At 40.6% G+C, this 19,616-nt stretch overlaps 1 protein-coding gene across 6 annotated transcripts in view; it reads left to right on the plus strand.

Moving 5' to 3' along the window:
• Positions 1-19,616, plus strand: part of ELN (elastin) — a 157,480-nt gene that overhangs the window by 58,652 nt on the left and 79,212 nt on the right. For 3 of the 6 annotated variants that reach the window (XM_089657245.1, XM_089657265.1, XM_089657256.1), the window contains exons 10-16: positions 1,111-1,158; positions 3,553-3,612; positions 10,916-11,008; positions 13,455-13,493; positions 15,007-15,057; positions 16,730-16,768; positions 18,915-18,944. In XM_089657245.1, the coding sequence (XP_089513371.1) occupies positions 1,111-1,158; positions 3,553-3,612; positions 10,916-11,008; positions 13,455-13,493; positions 15,007-15,057; positions 16,730-16,768; positions 18,915-18,944 (360 nt within the window). The remainder of the gene's footprint in view (positions 1-1,110; positions 1,159-3,552; positions 3,613-10,915; positions 11,009-13,454; positions 13,494-15,006; positions 15,058-16,729; positions 16,769-18,914; positions 18,945-19,616) is intronic. The other 3 variants (XM_089657272.1, XM_089657273.1, XM_089657271.1) reach the window with 2 other exon arrangements.

Consider the following 19,616-nt stretch of genomic DNA (forward strand, 5'->3'; position numbering starts at 1 on the left):
GTTGGAAACTTCTGCGCACTGTGCGTTTCAGCGTGCACTGACCCCGCTTTGTCATTTTATGTGGCCTATCACATGACCTAATACTACGAACAGTTGACCGTGGAATATTAAGTAGCAAGGAAATTTCATGGATGAACTTATTGCACAGGTGGCAACCTATCACGGTCAGTTTGCATGCCTAGGTGCTTGATTTTATACACCTCTGTCCATGGAGGTGATTAGAACACCTGAATCCAATGGTTTGGAGGGGTGTCCCAATACTTTTGGCAATATAGTGTGTGTGTGTGTGTATATATATATATATATATGTATATATATGTAATAAACTTGACATAAACACATCCTAGTTTCTCTGTAAGGCCTCATTCACATGGCTAGATTAAGTGTGGTGTGGCAAGCATGTTGCAAAAAAATTGTGCCTGGGAGTAAAGGGGTGTGCACACAGCTGTGGCCAGAAAGCCTGTACAAAGCAATGACAGGCAGACAACCCCACAGCTGTCCGACCATGTTTGGCTCAAATCGCACAGCCAGAGATTACCTGTGGTTAGGGACAGATGATCAAGTAGCTTGGGTCCAGGGACAACCATCAGTCCCTAACCATAAATTATCCCTCCCTGAGCTAATACTGCCAAATACCAGTGGACAGCTAAGGCCATTGTCAACCTGCCATTGGTTTGCACAGTCCTCCCAGACATGGCTGGGCACAGTAATTCACAACTTACTTTGTTTTCCCCACTACAGTTGATTTGGCAGTGTGAATGAGACCTAACGTTTTTAAAATTTTCTGTACTGATTGCTGAATTTCAAAAGATGGCAACACTAAGATTGGCTTGTTTATAATATTGGTTATTTTGACCTGTACTAAATGAAAATAGTTGTCAAATAGCTTGCAACTTCTATAAAACAAAGAATAAAACAACAGTAAATGTAAAGTAGAAAAGTTTAATCCACAGGTCATGCTTTGTAAAATATACAGTAGTCCAGTTTAATCCACAGGTCATGCTTTGTAAAATATACAGTAAAAGGAGTCTAGTAGATATAAATAAAATATTTAGTAATTAGGACAACAGCTTACTGACCAGTAGTGTACGACCACTGGTGCTTTTCTAGGTGCTCCAGGGATTCAAAAGGGAGAAGCAAAGCCAGCAAAAGTCCCAGGTATGAAGACTATCTGCATATGGGAGCATAATGTGCAGATGACTATGGCAAAATGCTCAATGTGAAACATTACTTATGAAATATTTCACTCATGGCAAATTCTAACCAGATAATCAAGACACTATTTCAGATCTGTTCACCTACTACATTTATGAAGTACGACTGTATATTTTAATAGTTATATAATTCAATACTTCACTCCTTGAAGGCCATGATTAGAGATGAGCGAATCGAACTTGGCGAAGTGGAATTCGTTTCGAATATTAGGAAAAATTCGATTCGCACCGAATCCGAAAATTAGCAAACTTCGGATGCACGAATCGAATTTTTCCCGATCGGCCGATTTTCATCCCTTCTACAGCCGGCAAAAAGTGTCTCTGCAGAGAGCTCCGCTATTTCTGACAGTTCTCTGACAGTTCCTTCACATTTACAGCGGTTGAAACATTGTATCTATTTGTTTCCATTTAAGATACAGATGTTTTTATTCGGAAACAAATAGATACAATGTTTCAACCGCTGTAAATGTGAAGGAACTGTCAGAGAACTGTCAGAAATAGCGGAGCTCTCTGCAGATACACTTTTTGCTGTACTGGAATTCTTCTTCTTTTCATTCTTCTTCTTCTTTTCATTCTTCTTCTTCTTCTTCTTTTCATTCTTCTTCTTCTTCTTCTTTTCATTCTTCTTCTTCTTCTTTTCATTCTTCTTCTTCTTTTCATTCTTCTTTTCATTCTTCTTCTTCTTTTCATTCTTCTTCTTCTTCTTTTCATTCTTCTTTTCATTCTTCTTCTTCTTCTTTTCATTCTTCTTCTTCTTCTTTTCATTCTTCTTTTCATTCTTCTCATTCTTCTTTTCATTCTTCTTTTCATTCTTCTTCTCATTCTTCTTTTCATTCTTCTTCTTCTTCTTTTCATTCTTCTTCTTTTCATTCTTCTTTTCATTCTTCTTCTTCTTCTTTTCATTCTTCTTCTTCTTCTTTTCATTCTTCTTCTTCTTCTTCTTCTTCTTCATCTTCTTCGTCGTGCCCCGTGACTGCCCAAATGAGTGAAGTGTGCGGTGATTCTAAGATCGACGGCACTCATCTGCATGTCATACTGACTGACAGTATTATTTCTCTTCCCCAGCAGACTCCAAGGGCATTTAAATTAAAGGTACAGTGTTCTGCACTAATATAAAGGCTCTCTGAAGCCTAGAAACCCTTTTAATAAGTTAAATTCGCAGTGAATAAATTCGCATCGAATCGAATTTATTCCGCAAATTCGGCGAATCAGCCGAATCGAATTTTTGAATAATTCGCTCATCTCTAGCCATGATCTTTGCACGGTTTAAGTTTCTCCAGTGGAATATTTAGTAATGTGGTGTATTAGGTATGATGTACTGTAGTTCATTAACCAAAACTATTGTGCCAGCCATAATCTAGACCTGTATGTGGTCCTCAAGATTTGGAGTTGTGAAATCCTGATATCCCCGCCTAACTGCTTTGTGCTTATTCCTCCTAACTTATCCAAGTATAATTATTTTGTTGATACTGTCAGTAACTTTCTTCGTCGTTTGTTCTTTGACCTATCTGTTTTACTTAATAAAACCTAAAGTATATGAATAGAAAAAAAAATGGAAAAAAAAAATATATATATATATATATACACACAGTATATTTCAAATAAAATTGACATAAACCCATTCTAGTTTCTTCTTAAAAATTCATTCACACAGCTTGATTGACCGTGGTGTGGTAAGTATGTTGCATACAACTGTGTCCAGGAGTCCAGGAGTGTATAGATAGTTGCTGCAGAGAAGCCTGTACAAAGCAATGACAGGCTGACAACGGGCACAGCTGTCCATCCATGTTCCAATGTACTCACACAGTCACTTGGGTCCAGAGACAGTCATCAGTCCCTAAACACAGATAATCTCTCCCTGTGCTTATACTTCCAAACACCAGTGGACAGCTTTAACCAGTGTCAGCCTGTCATTGCTTTGCACAGTCCTCCCAATCATGGTTGTCCATACATACCTGAGTCCCTGGGCACAATCGTGTGCATCCTACTTGCCACACCGCAGCTGATTAGACCATGTAAATGAGGCCTAAGGTTTTAGCAATGCTGTAAGCTGATTTTCAAAACATGGCAACACCAAGGTAGGCCTGTTTATAATTTTCTATTATTTTTGGGTTGTATCAAATGGAAATAGCTGTCAAATAGCTTGCAACGTCTATAAAACAAAGAATAAAGCAAAAGTAAATGCAAAGTAGAAAATTTTTGTTCAGTAATAACAGGTCATGTTGTATACAATTAAAAGGGAGTCTGGTAGATATTCGAAAAAGTGGAAACAATGCATACAAATAAAATAATTAGTAATTAATGCAATAGTTTACTGATCAGCAGTGTATGACCACAGGTGCTTTTCTATGTGATCCGGGGGCTCAAAAAGGAGAAGCAAAGTCAGCAAAAGCCCCAGGTATGAAGACTATCTGCACATGGGAGCATAATGTGCAGATGACTACGGCAAAATGCCCAATGGATGTGAAACATTTCTCTTGAAATCTTTCACTCTTGGCAAATTCTAAACAGATGGTCAAGCCAAGATCTTACATCTGTTCCTATACTACATTTCTACATTTATGAAGTATGAATGTATATTTTAATACTTACAGTATATAGTGCAATACTTCACTTCTTGAGGGCCACAACCCTTACACAGTTTTAGTTTCTCCTATGGATACTTAGTAATGTGTTGTATTTGGTATGGTGTAGTTCATTGACCAAAAGTTTTGTGCCAGTCATAATTTAGACCTGTATGTGGCCCCAGTGGTTTATTTAAGTTTTGTGCTGCCCTAGGCAACACCAACATTGGCCCCCCAACACCCCCTTCTTCCACAGAAAGAGCCTGACACGAATCAACACCCTCCCTCTGCAGAGACAGCCTGTCATTGACCAAATTGACCCCTGCCCCCCCACCTAAGAGAGCTTTCCACTACCATACACTGGCCACCCCCCCCCCATTGGGATAAAGAAGACACTCACCTTCACAGCTCCGGCCATACCTGGAAATGAGAGTCAGGCTCTGCATACACCCTCAAGCAGCCCACAGCCTCCCTTAGATCCCACCTGGTCCCTATGATGCGTGTGTGCCTTCTTCCCTCCTATCTTCCGGGGGTGCAGTGCTGCCCCCATGAAAAATGTCGCCCTTGGTAAATGCCTCGTTTGCCTTGTGGTAAATACACCCCTGTGTGGCCCTCAAGATTTGGAGTTCTGAAGTCCTGATATCCCTGCCTAACTGATTTGTGCTTACTGAATACCTCCTAAATTTTTTATGTATACTCTTTTGTTAGTAACTTTCTTCTTCAAATGTTCTTTTGCCTATCTGCTTTACATTTGTATTTTTAGCTCTTTTTTTTCTTCTACCACCTTGTCTTCCATTAACCTAAGTACCAGTAATGTCTTTAGGTTTATTTGTTCCTTAAAGTATATGTGAACTCTCACCTTAAACAACCCAGTCAGTTTAAAATAGAAACGAAAGGTAAAACAGGTGTGTATACATATAAAAAAAAGAACATTATAAATACACTTTTCCCACCTTTTTTGTAAGTGGTCACATACCCTCTGTTCTCGGCTACAGTACATAAGGATCTTAGAGAGCTGGGGGAGGAGATTCAGCAGCACATTTATCTTCCAAGTAAATGGCTGTGCAGGGGGTAGGGCATGTCAGCACAAGCCTGATCAATGGAGAGGACCAGGTTGAGTTCTCAGCTCAGCTGGAAAACTGACCATGCTGTGCTCTTCTATCCAGTGTGTTCATTGTTTATTAGGAAAGCAGAGTGACTGGCAGCAACATCAGCTATTTCACACAAAGAAACAATAGGGTGGATCAGGATACTTTTTCAAACAAGTGCATGGTACAACAGACACAAATCAGGAATATGAAATGTTGGGTTGACATATTCCTTAAGGGAGGGAAATCATTTTAGAAGAATTAATAAAATAATAATATGTTTTATCATGCTTATATTTTTTCAGTGAGCCTTGAATTCTTAGGGGTTGATTTGCTAAAGGCAAATAGACTGTTCACTTTGCAAAGTGCAGTTGTACGCTGCAAGAGCAGTTGCTCCAGTGCTTAGATAATTAGTATAAGCTCTGCTGACTTCCTTCATCCAATCATGTGCAAGCAAAGATGCTGTTTTTTTATTTTTCTTGCATGTGATTGGGTATTTTTTACCAAGTGAAGCTTTACCTCATTTACTAAGCTCTGAAGCAATTGCACTTTGCAAAGGGCAGAGTCTATTTGCCTTTAGTAAATCAACCCCTGAATGTCAAATTACTATACAATTGGGACTACAACATAAGCACTGGCTAATTTTTCTGAACTGTGGAGTATCAAGAGTAATAAAATTGACCTTTTTAGATAAAATTTGTTATCCTCTAGCTCAGGGTCGGCAACCCGTCGATTGCAATCTACTTGCCGATCGTGGCCATCTGACAGGTAGATCGTGACCCGTATGCCTGACATCGTGATCACGCCGAGCTGCTGCCCAGATCACATCACACATCCATAGCACACATGCACAGCTGCAGCTGGGTGCTGAGTGTGCTCCTGCACTCGGCACTAGTGAGGAAAACAATACATACTGTCAGGCGGAATAATCTTCACCCAACAGATGATTTCTAGTCCTGGCCTCTGACTTGACTGTCATTCAGAGGCCGGTAAACGGGAGAGGAGGAGTGCAGCGCCAGCACCAAGAATACAATTAACAAGTTTATTACAGTGGGGGGGGGTGGTGGAGGGGTTAATAATGGTATGTGTCAGTGTTAATTACCTCTAGATGCTGCATATGTGGGCAGTGGCTGCATTTAATAACCCCTGGCAGTGGCAGTGTTTAATGACCCCTTCATGCTGCAGCATAAGAGGGTTAATTAACACTGCCAATGGTACCACTAATGCAGCATTAAAGGGCTAATGTGCTGCCACTGGTTCCTGATGCATTAGTGACCAGAGGCAGTTAATTAACCCCCTTGTGCTGCACTAGTGGCACCAATGTCAGTGTTAATTGACCCCGTTATGCTACAGCATGAAGGGGTCATTAAACACTGACACTGGCCACTAATACAGCATAAAGGGATAATTAACACTGACATTGGTGTCACTAATGCAGCACAAAGGGGTTGATTGACTTTAGGGGTCAATTACTGCCACTGCCCACCATTAGGAAGGGCATTTTGAATTAGCACTGACCATCATTGCAGAGAAGCACCAAAGAGTGGCGAGAGAGGGAGGGAACTTCTTCCGCCACCCGTAAAAGCAATCCAGCAGCAAATTTGCCACTAGGATTGTTTTTACAAAGAAAAAGCATTGCATGCCCTGAAAAACAATACCAGGATGGTGCCTGTAGCTGCAGGCATCATCCCAGTATACTACTTTAAACTGGCAAAGTAAATGTATGTTAGTCAGTTTTAAAGTGGTTTTTTAAAGTATAATTCCAGTTTAAACCTAACTAGCCTTAAAAATGCCCAGTGTCCAATCTGGTCACGTTGTCACGCCTACGTGAGCCAGCGGTATATGTAGGGGAGAGGACGAATGACCAAGAGCAGCTGGGACATGAGAACCTACGAATGACATCACCATTCCAGGTTATACCAGACGTTGTCAAGCGCTGTCTCATCTGCAGCCACCGGGAAGGGAAGAGCACATTACCGGACCAGGGCAGGCTGAAAGTAGGTAAGTATATACATCTTTTTTTTTTTACAGTGATGTCTGTTTATATTTGTATAAGTTTTCTTCATGTCATCCTTTTTATTGGGGCGCTGCACTTCTGTGATCTTTGATCTCTTCCATGTTAGGTAGATCTGCACTTCTCAGAGGTTGCCTACCCATGATTTAGCCAAATATTTTGAATGTATCTGATGTTCTGTAGCAGTAGATGTATAAAGAAATGCTCATTAAACTGGTGGTGGTGACATGAATTTTATTATCCTATATAATTTATGCCATGATGCAGTAGCAGGGAATACCTTCAGTATACCTTCAGTCCAGCAAATGGGCCCCAAAACAAACTAAACCCTAAAACTTTTAGGAAATTGTTTTAGGTCAGAGACAAGCAGATCTGTTACCCAGAATGAAAGGTCTGCCTCACATTTCCAAAAACATGGAAACCCAAAAGACTTCTGCTCAACAAGAAGGAACACCCAGATATAGGATTTTTAGCTTGACTTTGGAAAAAGTGCTGACCCCAAATCAAATGAATATTCATCTTGTTAGAACATATCTGTGACTGGCAATGAATATTGTTGTAACTCCCAGGTTCTACAATTAGTTTTATCATTAGGGAATATCAGATCAACAATAACCAGTCTTACACATTCTTAGGTCAATTTTGCCAGTTTTATAATCTGAATTAATGCACATCTCTGCATTCTATTTTCTAATATTCTAGGATCTCACATATAACTGCAGTTACGTTTATTGCAGGAAAATATACACTGCTCAAAAAATTAAAGGAACACTTTTTAATCAGAGTATAGCATCAGGTCAATTCACTTCCCAAACTGCTAGGATATTGATCTGGACAGTTAAGTAGCAGAGAGGGTTGTTAATCAGTTTCAGCTGTTTTGGTGGTAATTAAATTAACAACAGGTGCACTAGATGAGACGACCCCCAAAACAGGAATGGTGGAGGCCGCTGACATTTATTTCCCTACTCATCTACTCTGACAGTTTTTCACTAGTTTTGCATTTGGCTAGGGTCAGTGTCACTACCGGTAGCATGAGGCCATACCTGGACCCTACAGAGGTTGCACAGGCAGTCCAACTCCTCCAGAATGGCACATCAATACGTTCCATTGCCAAAAGGTTTGCTGTCTCCCAGCACAGTCTCAAGAGCATGGAGAAGATTCCAGGAGACAGGCAGTGACTCTAGGAGAGATGGACAGGGCCGTATAAGGTCCTTAACCCCTCAACAGGACTAGTATCTGCTCCTTTGTGAAAGGAGGAACAGGATGAGCACTGCTAGAACCCTACCAAATGACCACCAGCAGACCAGTGGTGTGAATGTCTCTGACCAAACAATCAGAAACAAACTTCATGAGGGTAGCCTGATGGCCCAACGTCCTCAAGTGGGCCCTGTGCTCACTGCACGACACCATTGAGCTCAATTTGCATTTGCCATTGACAACCAGAATTGGCAGGTCCACCACTGGTGCCCTGTGCTTTTCACAGATGAGAGCAGGTTCACCCTGAGCACATGTGACAGATGTGAAAGGGTCTGGAGAAGCCATGGAGAATATTATGCTGCCTGTAACATCATTCAGCATGACCATTTATGGTGGTGGGTCAGTAATGGTCTGGGTAGGCATATCCATTGAGGGACGCACAGACCTCTACAGGCTAGACAATGGCACCCTGACTGCAATTAGGTATCCATTGGACCCATTGTCAGACCCTATGCTGGTGCAGTGGGTCCTGGGTTCCTCCTGGTGCATGGCAATACCTGGCCTTATGTGGCGAGAGTACACTGGCAGTTCCAGGAGGATGAGGGAATTTATACCAGTGAATGGTCTCCCCGCTCACCTGACCTAAATCCAATAGAAGCCCTCTGGGATGTCATGTTTCGGTCCATCCGATGTCGCCAGATTGCACCTCAGACTGTCCAGGAGCTCAATGATGCCCTGGTCCAGATCTGGAAGGAAATATCCCAGGACACCATCGGTCATCTCATTAGGAGCATGCCCCAACATTGAGCATGTGGGGGCCGGCCATACAAACTGAGTACCATTTTGAGTTACTGTAATACAATTTCAATAAAATGGACTAGCCTGCTGCATCATTTTTTCACTTTGATTTTCAGGGTATCTTTGAATTCAGTCCTCTGTAGGTTGATAATTTTCATTTCCATCAAACAACGGGGCATCCTTACGTGCCTAACACATTACACAGTCCATATCAAGATATCCAGCTTGACATTTTCCCAATTGAGATCTGATGTGTTTTCAAAGTGTTCCTTTAATTTTTTTGAGCAGTGTACATAGCAAAAATTGTGATTGTTGGAGTAACAATGAGTAGTGCAGTTTTTTTGTTATCACTAAATCAGTATACTGTATGGAAGGTGGAGAGAAAAGATACATTCCCAATTTATCTTACCAACTTTAGGTTACAAAGCAGTCATAAACTGTTAAGTGTTCATGAGTTTTATAGCTCAATATGAACATTTCAGTGTCCCAGGAGTAATGTTTACAGAAGACTTGATAAAAATAAAATTGGCCTTAATGGTTGAGAGTTTGAAAAGTGATGTAATATTACAATACATTTTGACTGATTCGAAAAAGGTGACTAGGCTACATAAAATGATTTCATTCAGGCAGTTGTTTAGGGGCCCTATGTGTATTTTCATGGATTACACAATCACTAAATAATTCTGAGATTCTTAAAGTTAATCTGATAAACCTTAATAAAACAACCGGATACAGGAGAAAATGAAAATGAGTGTTTATCCAGCACAATAATAAAAATATCACTGGAAATGGTTAGTTCATGTTGACATCAGCCTGTACCATTGTGGTTTGTTTAACTTGGCTAGTTCCTGTTTCCTGACCTTTATCTTGCATTCATTTGAGCACATTAGTTTAAACCTGCAGTCATGATTGGGTAAGAGCAGCCCAGCACACTTCTTCTGTGGATTACAAATGTTTTCTGATAAAGAATTCCGCATTACAAGCAGTGGATGGAATTTAAACTAAGCTTCAAGCCACAGCCATTTATGTTTGTTTCCAAGAAATTCACAATTACTTTGGAAATTATAATTTCCTTAGCTCTAACAGAAATGGCAACCATTTTCCCTGATTATCCCCTGGAGGAAGACAGCTCTAATGCTTATGTGACTTAATGGTATTAATGTAAAATTAGTTAAAAAGACATCACTAAAAATAATGGAGTTGAAGGTTGGTAACCAAAGTGTGATAAAACTAGATAATAAAAAATCATTAAGAACTGTATGCATTTTAAAATGCATTTTAGTTTTAATGGCAGTGGTTATTGTTACTTGAAAAAGGGATACTCATCAAGTAAATGTACCAGAAAGTAGAAATAGAATAAGAGAGAATAAAAAACCCTTACAATGGACTTTCTCGGTACCCAAAGGACATAAGTTCACACAAATACAAAATGTAAAAATCGTAATTTTTATTAAAATCATTAGACATGAAAAAATAATTAAAACCCATAAATATTAACAATCATAAAGCTCCTTAAGCCGCATTGATTTCATGGTAAATCAATCAGAATATGACAAGTGGATACAGTAATTGGAAAGGAGATGGGGTAGACCCCACCACGTTTCATGATGTAGATACTTCTTCAGGAGGGATGAACCTTAAATAACAGGATATAAATAAAGATTAGCCAAAATATCTAGCTAGTATACACAGTATAAAACATAGACCAGTATCAGTCTTGGGAAACAGATGTAATTTAAGTATACCATAAGAGTTTTCGATGCCATTCACCACAGATGGACTGAGATATGTTTGTGTTCCGTAATATAAATATAACTCTTTATACACACATTAAAACACTTGGACAACATGGACATGGACAATACATGGCCTACCAACTGCTACACAAGGAGACACATTGGAGGCTAAATATTGCCTTTATACATGAAGACAACAGAAACAATCAATAGATAGGATATACAAAGTTAGTGGATGCAAAGTCAGGAGTTTAAACATTCTTTAGGCATTTTGTAACTTACTTTTAACATTTTTATTTACTAGGTGGAGTTGGCGGTGTTGGTGGAGTTGGCGGTGTTGGTGGTCTTGGTGGTGTTGGTGGAGTTGGTGGTGTGGGCGCTGGTGGACTGCTACCAGGTAAATAAGTTCATTAAAAACAAAAGGTGATTCTTTACTTATTGACCAGTATATCACTGACATGTGGATTGCTTTGAAACTACTGTCTGACTCACAACTAACATAATTAAGTCCATGTTAACCACTTTCTTTCCACTCTATACCAGTTTTACTGCTACAGGGCAGCCCCACTTTTTGCAGAATCACGTATATATACGTGATTGCACACTTCCAGAGTAGGGGGGCATGTGCCCGCCTACCCACACTTTCATTGGCTCCTGTACATATCAATCTCTGGTCCTGGCCCGCGATTTATGTTAGGGATTTGGCAATAGACAGAACAACTGTCAGGAGAAAGATCTGTGAATGTAAATGACACAGATCTCTCTCCTGTCAGTGGGGATGTGCTGGTTTTTATCTCCCTGCAAAGCAGGGAGGTAAAAAGCAGCACATCCCCTATAAAAACACAAAACAATACAAAGTAACCACTCTATGCTAACACACAGTTAACCCTTTGATTGCCCCAGATGTTAACCCTTTCCTGCCCAGTGTCATTAGTACAGTGACAGTGCTTTTTATTTGCACTGATCACAGTATTAATGTCACTGGAGATGTCAGTGTCAGTTAGTCAATTCCAAGCCAGTATCAGTATCAGAAAGCCCGCCATATTATCACAGTCCCACTATAAGTCGCTGATTGCCGCCTTTACTAGTATAAAAAAAAAAAATCCAGTATCTACAGTATACCATTGTTTGCAGATGCTATAATTTTCACACAAACCAATTAATATACACTTATTAGGATTTTTACTAAAAAAGGGATACATTTCTGAAGAATTTTTTTTTGGATATGTTTTATAGCAAAAAAGTAAAAGAAAAAATATATTTTTAATTTTCAGTATAGCACAAAAAATAAAAACCCAGTGGTGATAAAATACCACCAAAAGAAAATTTAATTTGTGTACAGTGTTGCGTGACCACGCAATTCTCAATTAAAGTAGCACAGCGCCGTATAGCAAAAAATGGCCTGGTCATGAAGGGGGGTAAATCTTCCGGAGGGCAAGTGGTTAACCGCTTCCCCGCTGCCCTACAGCAGAAAAATTGCTACAGGGTGGCAGGGCTGCGCAAAATCATAAAATTTAGCATTTCCGGGTAGGGGACACATGCACCGCCCCTACCCGCACCGCCATTGGCAGCTACAGATGTCTCTCTACTGCCAGCAGTAACATGCTGCTGTGTATTTCTTTGCACTGAAATACGAAGCAGCATGTTTCCCTAGTAAAACACACAGCACACACAGTAAAACACAGCACAGCACAGTTAACCTTTTGATTGCCCCAGATGTTAACCCCTTCCTGCACAGTGTCATTAGTACACTGTCAGTGCTTTTTATTAGCACTGATCACTGTATTAGTGTCATTGGGATGTCAGTGGTAGTTAGTCAGTTCCCCCCAGTGTCAATGCCGCAGTCCTGCAGTACCGCTATACGTTGCTGATCGCAGTCATTATAAATAAATAAATTCCAGTACATATATACCGCCATTTGTAGACGCTATAACTTTCAAGCATATCAAGTAATTTACACGTATTGGGATTTTTTTTTTAGCAAAGACATGTAGCAGAATAAATTTTGGCCTAAATTTATGATGAAACTTGATTTTTGTACTTTTTTTACTGGATTTGTTTTATAGCAAAAAGTAAAAAATATTTTTCAAATTTTTGGTCTTTTTTTCTTTATAGCGCAAAAAACACACAGGTGATTAAATACCACCAAAAGAAAGCTCTATCTGTGGGAAAAAAGGACATAAATTTCATGACCGCGCAATTGTCAGTTTAAGTAATGTAGCGCCGTAGTGCAAAAATTGGCCTGGTCAGGAAGGGGGGTAAATCCTCTGGAGGGCAAGTGGTTAAAATAATGTACAAATACGCACAACTCTGTGATAGGTATTAGTAAACAAATGCAATTATACGTATCTGTTTTAGTTTACTGAATGTATGGGTGTTCATTTCCACCAGCACAATCACTAAGTGGTTAGCACTTCTGCCTGGTGCCACCAAGGTTATTAGTTTGAATCCCAACCACAGCACTACCTGCACAGAGTTCGCATGTTCACCCTGTGCCTGTGTGGGTTTCCTACGGGTACTCCGGTTTCCTCCCACACTCCGAAGACATGCTGGTAGGTTAATTGTATGTCTGAATGTGAGTTAGAGACCTTAGTTGTATGCTCCTTGAGGGTTAGAGACTGATGTGAATGTACAATATATGTAAAGAGCTGTGTAAATTGATGGCTCTGTATAAGTACCTGTAAAAATTAATAATCAAAATGCAAAATGATAAATGGATTAAATCTAATATGTCAGACAGGGATCGTATTTTCCTGTGTATAAATGTGAGTTAGCATCCTTTAAATCTAATGTTATCATTTGAGAAGTTGTGCTTAACATTTGTTCTTTATCCTTCTACCAAGGAGGCATTGGTGCTGGTGTTAAACCAGGAAAAGGACCAGGTAATACATTGTGCTGTTTCATATACATATCACTATTTTTATTAATTTCATGTCATGTACAGTCTATAAAGCTGTAATATTCATTATAATACAATGCCAACATTTCTGTATGCAAATGCTATATATAAAACAATGCTATGTTTGAAAGATTCAAGCTTAAGGGTTGTTATCCTGTTTTTTACTACTTGTTCAGTCTCTGACCTGAATCATGTGTGCAAATCAGGCTCATGACTCCTAATAAAATTCCTTATTCTAGATCGGTGACCCATTATTAGTGAAACTAAGAGAAGCTGACAGCTATGACCCCACCACCCTCAAAAACAAGTCAGCAATGGCAGCTTTTACATTTCTGCACTGGCAGATTCCTTTTAACTATATGCTTTACAGGCAGGGCCAGTACTTCCACTAGGCAAACTAGGTAGCCACTTAGGGCACACTGCCACCTAGGGGCGCCTGGACACAGCACAGACCGGCACTCTCTCTGTGTGGGACACCGCCATGTAATGAATGATCCTTCAGCTGTGGGGAGGGACGGCAGAGGGGGGGAAGTAAGGATATGCCGGGTGTCTGGGACCAACGCAGCAGATGATCTACCGCTCCTTCCAGTGTTCCTCTCAGACTCAGTCCCTTACTGCAAGCTGGCTGGCAGCTTCTGATCACTGTGAAGTTCCAGCCCTACTCTTCCCATTCATCAGCTGAAGTGGAGCTGCACTTGCGGAGGAAGGTCTGTCTCTCTCTCATGTTTTTGTGAGTGTGATCCAGCCGGCCGGCAATCCATCACATGTGCAATGTGTTTGTGAGTGATGACATCATCATGATCCCTCAGCCTGCTCTTCTAGTGCCTGCTGGACCTGCTGATCTGTGTTAGTGTTGGTGGTGGTGTGTTTTGTCGGATCTGTCACTGTGTGGGATCGCTCACTTTAGGTGTTCTCTGTGTGTTTGTGTGGGCTGGGCTGCCTGATGTCACACAGCGTTTTAGCTACCCCCATTGCCTGGGAAATTCCAGCCTAGGATCCATCATCCGTGACAATGATTTTGTCTTTAATGATGGTGCTGGTGACATCATATGGAACTTATTTTTGCAAATTAAAAGAAATTTAGCAGTTTCATTTTTTTTTTATTAATATTTTCTACTGTTTTTAAAAATTTGTATTTATTTTTTTTGGGGGGTTGTGCAAGTAGCTGGTCTTGTCTAGGGTGCAAAATAGTCTAGCACCGGCCCTGTTTACAACCTTTCTATCTTTTTTACCTAGGACATTGTTTTAAAATAGAGCTGACCATCAAAGCATTTCTCAAAATAATGTACTGTCTCTGGCTTTCTATATTTGCCTAAAATGCAAACATAATAGAATTAAACTGTGATAGGTGATTTTAAACTCTTGTTTAGATATTCAAAGAGTAAAAAGCTGATTTGTACATTTATGAAATTTTACAGTGAATGCTGTTGTACTAAGTTTATTGTCAGTGAATGTGTCATACAGTTCTTTAATGTTTGACTTTGACATCCTGGCAGGTGCAGGGATCCCTGGCTTGTACCCCGGGGGAGTGGTACAAGGAGGTGTAGGTCAGTGTCTTCTCTTCCCTTTCCTCTGTTCCCACCCTGTTCTGCCAGCTGCTCTCATGATATCATCTTCTGAAACTTAGAACATTCCCAGGTGTTTTCTGTGTATCATGAGAAAAGATTTATGTAAAATAGAATTATGTAATATCAGTCCCTGTATGTTCCTGTCAACTGCAGGAATATCCAGCAAAACCAGTTGACTAGGATTAAGTTACATCTACAATAGAGAATACATAAACAAAACTATAATTAAAGTTATTATAAAGCCTGGATTTTAAATTAAAATAACAAACATGTTATACTTACCTGCTGTGTGCTGTGGTTTTGCAGAGAGCAGCCCCAATCCTCCTCTTTTCAGGTCCCCCACTGGCAATCCTGGCTCCTCCTCTTCTTTGTGTGCCTCAACAGCAAGTGCTATGGGGGTACACATGCATGCTTGCTCCCAAGCTGTGCTGACTGTGTCCATTGACACAGACAGCATGGCTTGACTCCACCCCTGATCCATCCTTGCACCATTTGATTGACAGCAGCAGGAGCCAATGGCTCCTGCTGCTGCCTGAGTCCCTGTGAGAAGAGGAAGAGAGGAGAGAGAAGAGTGTAGCTGAGCACAGCGCTGGATTTCTGACAGCCTCAGATAAGTGTTTAGAGAAGGGGAAATGCATTAAGGTAAAAAACACCCAGACTTTAGAACACTTTAAGAGGTATCCCCATCCCATCCTCAACATACCTTTGCAAAGTGAACCTTAGTAATAAGGTGAACCTGAACCCATTTTGAATGAGGGAAATAGAAAAAATTATTTTTGCTAAGACATGATTGAAGTGAAAGCAGTTTCACCTTATTTTGTAGATCTCTACTCCTTAAAGTGGTTCTAAAGGCTTAAGGTTTCTTACCTTAACCCCTTCACGCCAGCGCCTCCTGGCGCTTTAAGGGGTATCTGACGCTGGGAGGCGGGTCGGGGTTTAGGGTCATGCGACCACTGTGATTGGCTGATTAGCAAGGAGAGACCTTTCTGTGGGACACCGACACGTGCTGGGAGCGTGCAGGGCGTGCTCTCTAAGCACATGTTTGTTTACAAATGGTACACAAATATGCAGCAGTTCGGCGTCAAGGCCCAGCTGTCGAGAGGCTGCATATTTGCTTACGCTCAGCATTAAGAAGTTAATGTATTCTCTGTATTAAGGACATTAGGGTAAAAAAACCTTCCAGTATCAGCTCCCCCCATCCCTGCCTCTCAAACATTTACCTGGCTCCTCTTTAGATCCAGCGCTGTGCCCAAGGTCAGCATCGCTGCTCTCTCTGTCCTCAATGACACAGAGGCAGGAGCCAATGGCAATCAAATCCTGTGCTGTTCACATCTGCCCTCATAGCAAGCCCTTGCTATACTCAGAAGAGGAGCAGCCAAGAAGACCCCAGAAGAATAATACCAAAGCATGTTTATTATTTTAATTTGAAAAAACTGCCTTTTAAATGCTTTAATGATCCCACTTTTTTGCTTTACCTGTGTGTTTAACCTACATATTACTGAAGGAAAAAAAATATTTTTCTCTTATATACTTTTTTATTTGTTTACCGTTTCATTCAGGCAACAAGCAAATGTCTGGCTATTCTTAATGCCCTAGGTTGAATTGTTTCTGCATAAATTCTTCTGTGTATTCAGCTATGTTTCTGTTACAGGGGGAGTACCTGGTGCATATCCAGGCGGCGTTATTCCAGGTCAGTTTTATTTTTGACCTCTTTGACTGTTTACAGGCTTTATGACCTATATAGTCCAATGATTCTGTCAGCAGCTCACTTGAGAGGGGAAGTTATGTGCATGGTCATTAATGCTGACTCAGGCTCTCTCAGCAACATGTGCATAGCTGGAGGGAAGTGTTTTTTTCCAGGGTTGGAAAGGCTAAAGCTGGCCCTGCCTTCCTTTCATAAAAACTCATGGGAGGTTATCTGGACTCACAGTGCTGTCAAATGTTATGTCCAAATCAGGAGATTACATAATAAAACCTGCTGAACACAGTCTAGTGCATAGATGCCAGACTGATGCACATACCCAAGGGAAAAGAAAAAGCAAATGTGCCCCATTAGAAATGTGTCCAGTTCAGCTATTTTGAAGCAAAATGTATAACTTGACACATGTTATTACAATTTTCATTAGCTACATACCAACTATAATCCAGGCATTCATAATTCAAAATGGAATCTTTGCAGGCTTTACATACCCAGCCTGTGTCATCTAAGACATTCGAATGTGGCTGCTATTGCTACCACTTAACTGCTTGCAAAATCTATTCTCACTGTCACTCATATAGACCCCTATCCTACTGTATATACACCCGCCCTCTGGGAGGACCAGCATCTCTCCAATATACTGCTCTCTTCAAGGTGACATGTGGGCCAATAGTAAAGAACTTCTCTGATTCCTGGTCAGGGGCGGACTGACCATTTGGAAACTCGGGCACTGCCTGAGGGCCAGGGGTCAGTAGGGGGCCCCATGAGATGCCCCTGGTACCTTTTTCATAGGCTTTTTTGAGTTTGGGCAAGGACACAGGGGCCCCATGATCCCCTATTGCCCGGGGGCCCCATGAGTTGTCAGTCCGCCCCTGTTCCTGGTTTAGATCACCATTCTTCCTCTGGTGCTTGGTAGCTGTGACTAGAGTTTGTGTATTCTTAAACAATTCTCCTTTTTAATGCAGATTCCTGCCATTTACTACCTACATAGAAGATGTGTGCTACTAATAGGACACACTCCCCACTATGGGGAACACCGCATTAGTTGTTCATCTTAAAGAATTTGTCCCTAATATGTCCTCTAAGTCATCTGTGCCATGTTATGGATCTCTAAAGCTGCAGAGAACACAGTAGTACATTTAGCTCAGTACTTCTGGTCCCTGCTATTACAGCAACTAACTTGTAAAAGGAAATTATTATCCCATTTAGGGTAGGATTCCGCTTTGGCCCCAGCCAGTGTGGGCTGGTGTGCAGAATATATATACTGGATATGAAGCTGCTGGCATCGTGGTAGATGGGAAAATTAGAACCATGGAGAGCACTAGCAGGTGGTGGTAGGAGAACCATATTTCTTTCCCCCAGGTGGCCCCAGTTCAGAACCTTATCCAATATCTTATCATGGGATAATTATACTCAGTGGAAGTCAATGTTTGAATTGTTTACCATTATTTGGAAACCTTAATTCTGTTTTACCATTTAGTAAAGAAAGATTTGAAATTCCATTATTTGGCAAGCTGGGATATGTAGGATGCCTGGGATAGAGTAAAGAAACTATATACCCTTGTGAGGTCCAGTGTACAGCAAAGGCAGGTGTAATGGCATTCTTCCTGCAGCCCTCAAGGTGTCAGACAGAGCGTGGAAGGTGCTGCTGCTTTCCTCAAATGTAAGAAAAAGTGTCTCTTTCCAGATGCAGGTAAACCACAGTACCCAAGGACTATGAAGTTGCTGCTGTTTTGGGCCACATGGCCATTCACAACCTGATAGACCCCAGAGGTCGCAGTATGGGGACGATTTCCCCAGCTACAAAGTAGCGATGACCCTACTTCTTGGGCCCATGACAGGCGGTAGGCCCACTGGCATGGAAACTGGCTTAACAAGTAGCAAGGTCCAGAAGTAGAATGAAATAGAAGCACTGAGCTAACATGGTGCTCTCTGCAGAGTTTTCGTACAGTCATTATACCATAGAGGCACGGTGTGCGTAAGGCTATCTACAGAGCACTAGGAACAATATGTGATACTTTTATAGGAAGACAGTGTGTTAATAGCCCATGTCATTTCTAGCATAACCTTTAAATTGATTCAGACAAATTGTGAGTTACTTTGATAACTATATGTCACTTTATGTATCTTGGTACAGGAGTCGGTGGTGTACCAGGGCTGACTACAGGTAAGTCAGATTCTTGTCCTTCTGTGCAAAAGTATAATTTACTAATAAGCTTTTGAGATAAAGGTACATTGTAATTACATGTGCATTTGTTGGGAGTTTGAGTTGCAGAGTGAGTGTCTGAGAATTATGAGTGTTTCCAGCTATTTAATCTCTAATTTGCTCTTGTGCAATGTCAGCCATGCTGTTAGTTAATTTAAAGAATATTAAACAATCAGGTTGTAGTAAATGTGCATGTGCTGTTCATTTACTCATCCTCTCTCCCTTATCTTTTAAATTATAAACATTGCTGGCAAGGATTCTTACTTTTAGTGCTTATTCACACTTTGCACTGTCTTAACACACATTGCCTAATGCAATACGTTATCATGTGTTAAAGCATTATGTATTAGGGCAGCTCATTTGCTTTAAATGATCTTAAAGCTCCCCTTAGAGCATGAAAAATTTACATAATCTTGTTTTTTTTAATTAATGTGTGGCAATGCATATACTCTGTATATGTAATCATACTTTGGAAATGGCACCACAATGAACTGTGCATTGCAGTGGTGTGTGATACATTTTTGAATGGGCTCTAAATGTTTTAAATACATTTTTTTGCATGTTGTAATGTTGTTATTACTGGGCCTGTATTATGTCACTTGGTGAAATGCTCTAGAAAAAAAACTGGCACTA

The sequence above is a fragment of the Staurois parvus genome, unplaced genomic scaffold, assembly GCF_062004578.1.
Source record: "Staurois parvus isolate SC_StPar_1 unplaced genomic scaffold, SC_StPar_1.0 ptg000029l, whole genome shotgun sequence".
In the NCBI taxonomy this organism is placed as follows: domain Eukaryota; kingdom Metazoa; phylum Chordata; class Amphibia; order Anura; family Ranidae; genus Staurois; species Staurois parvus.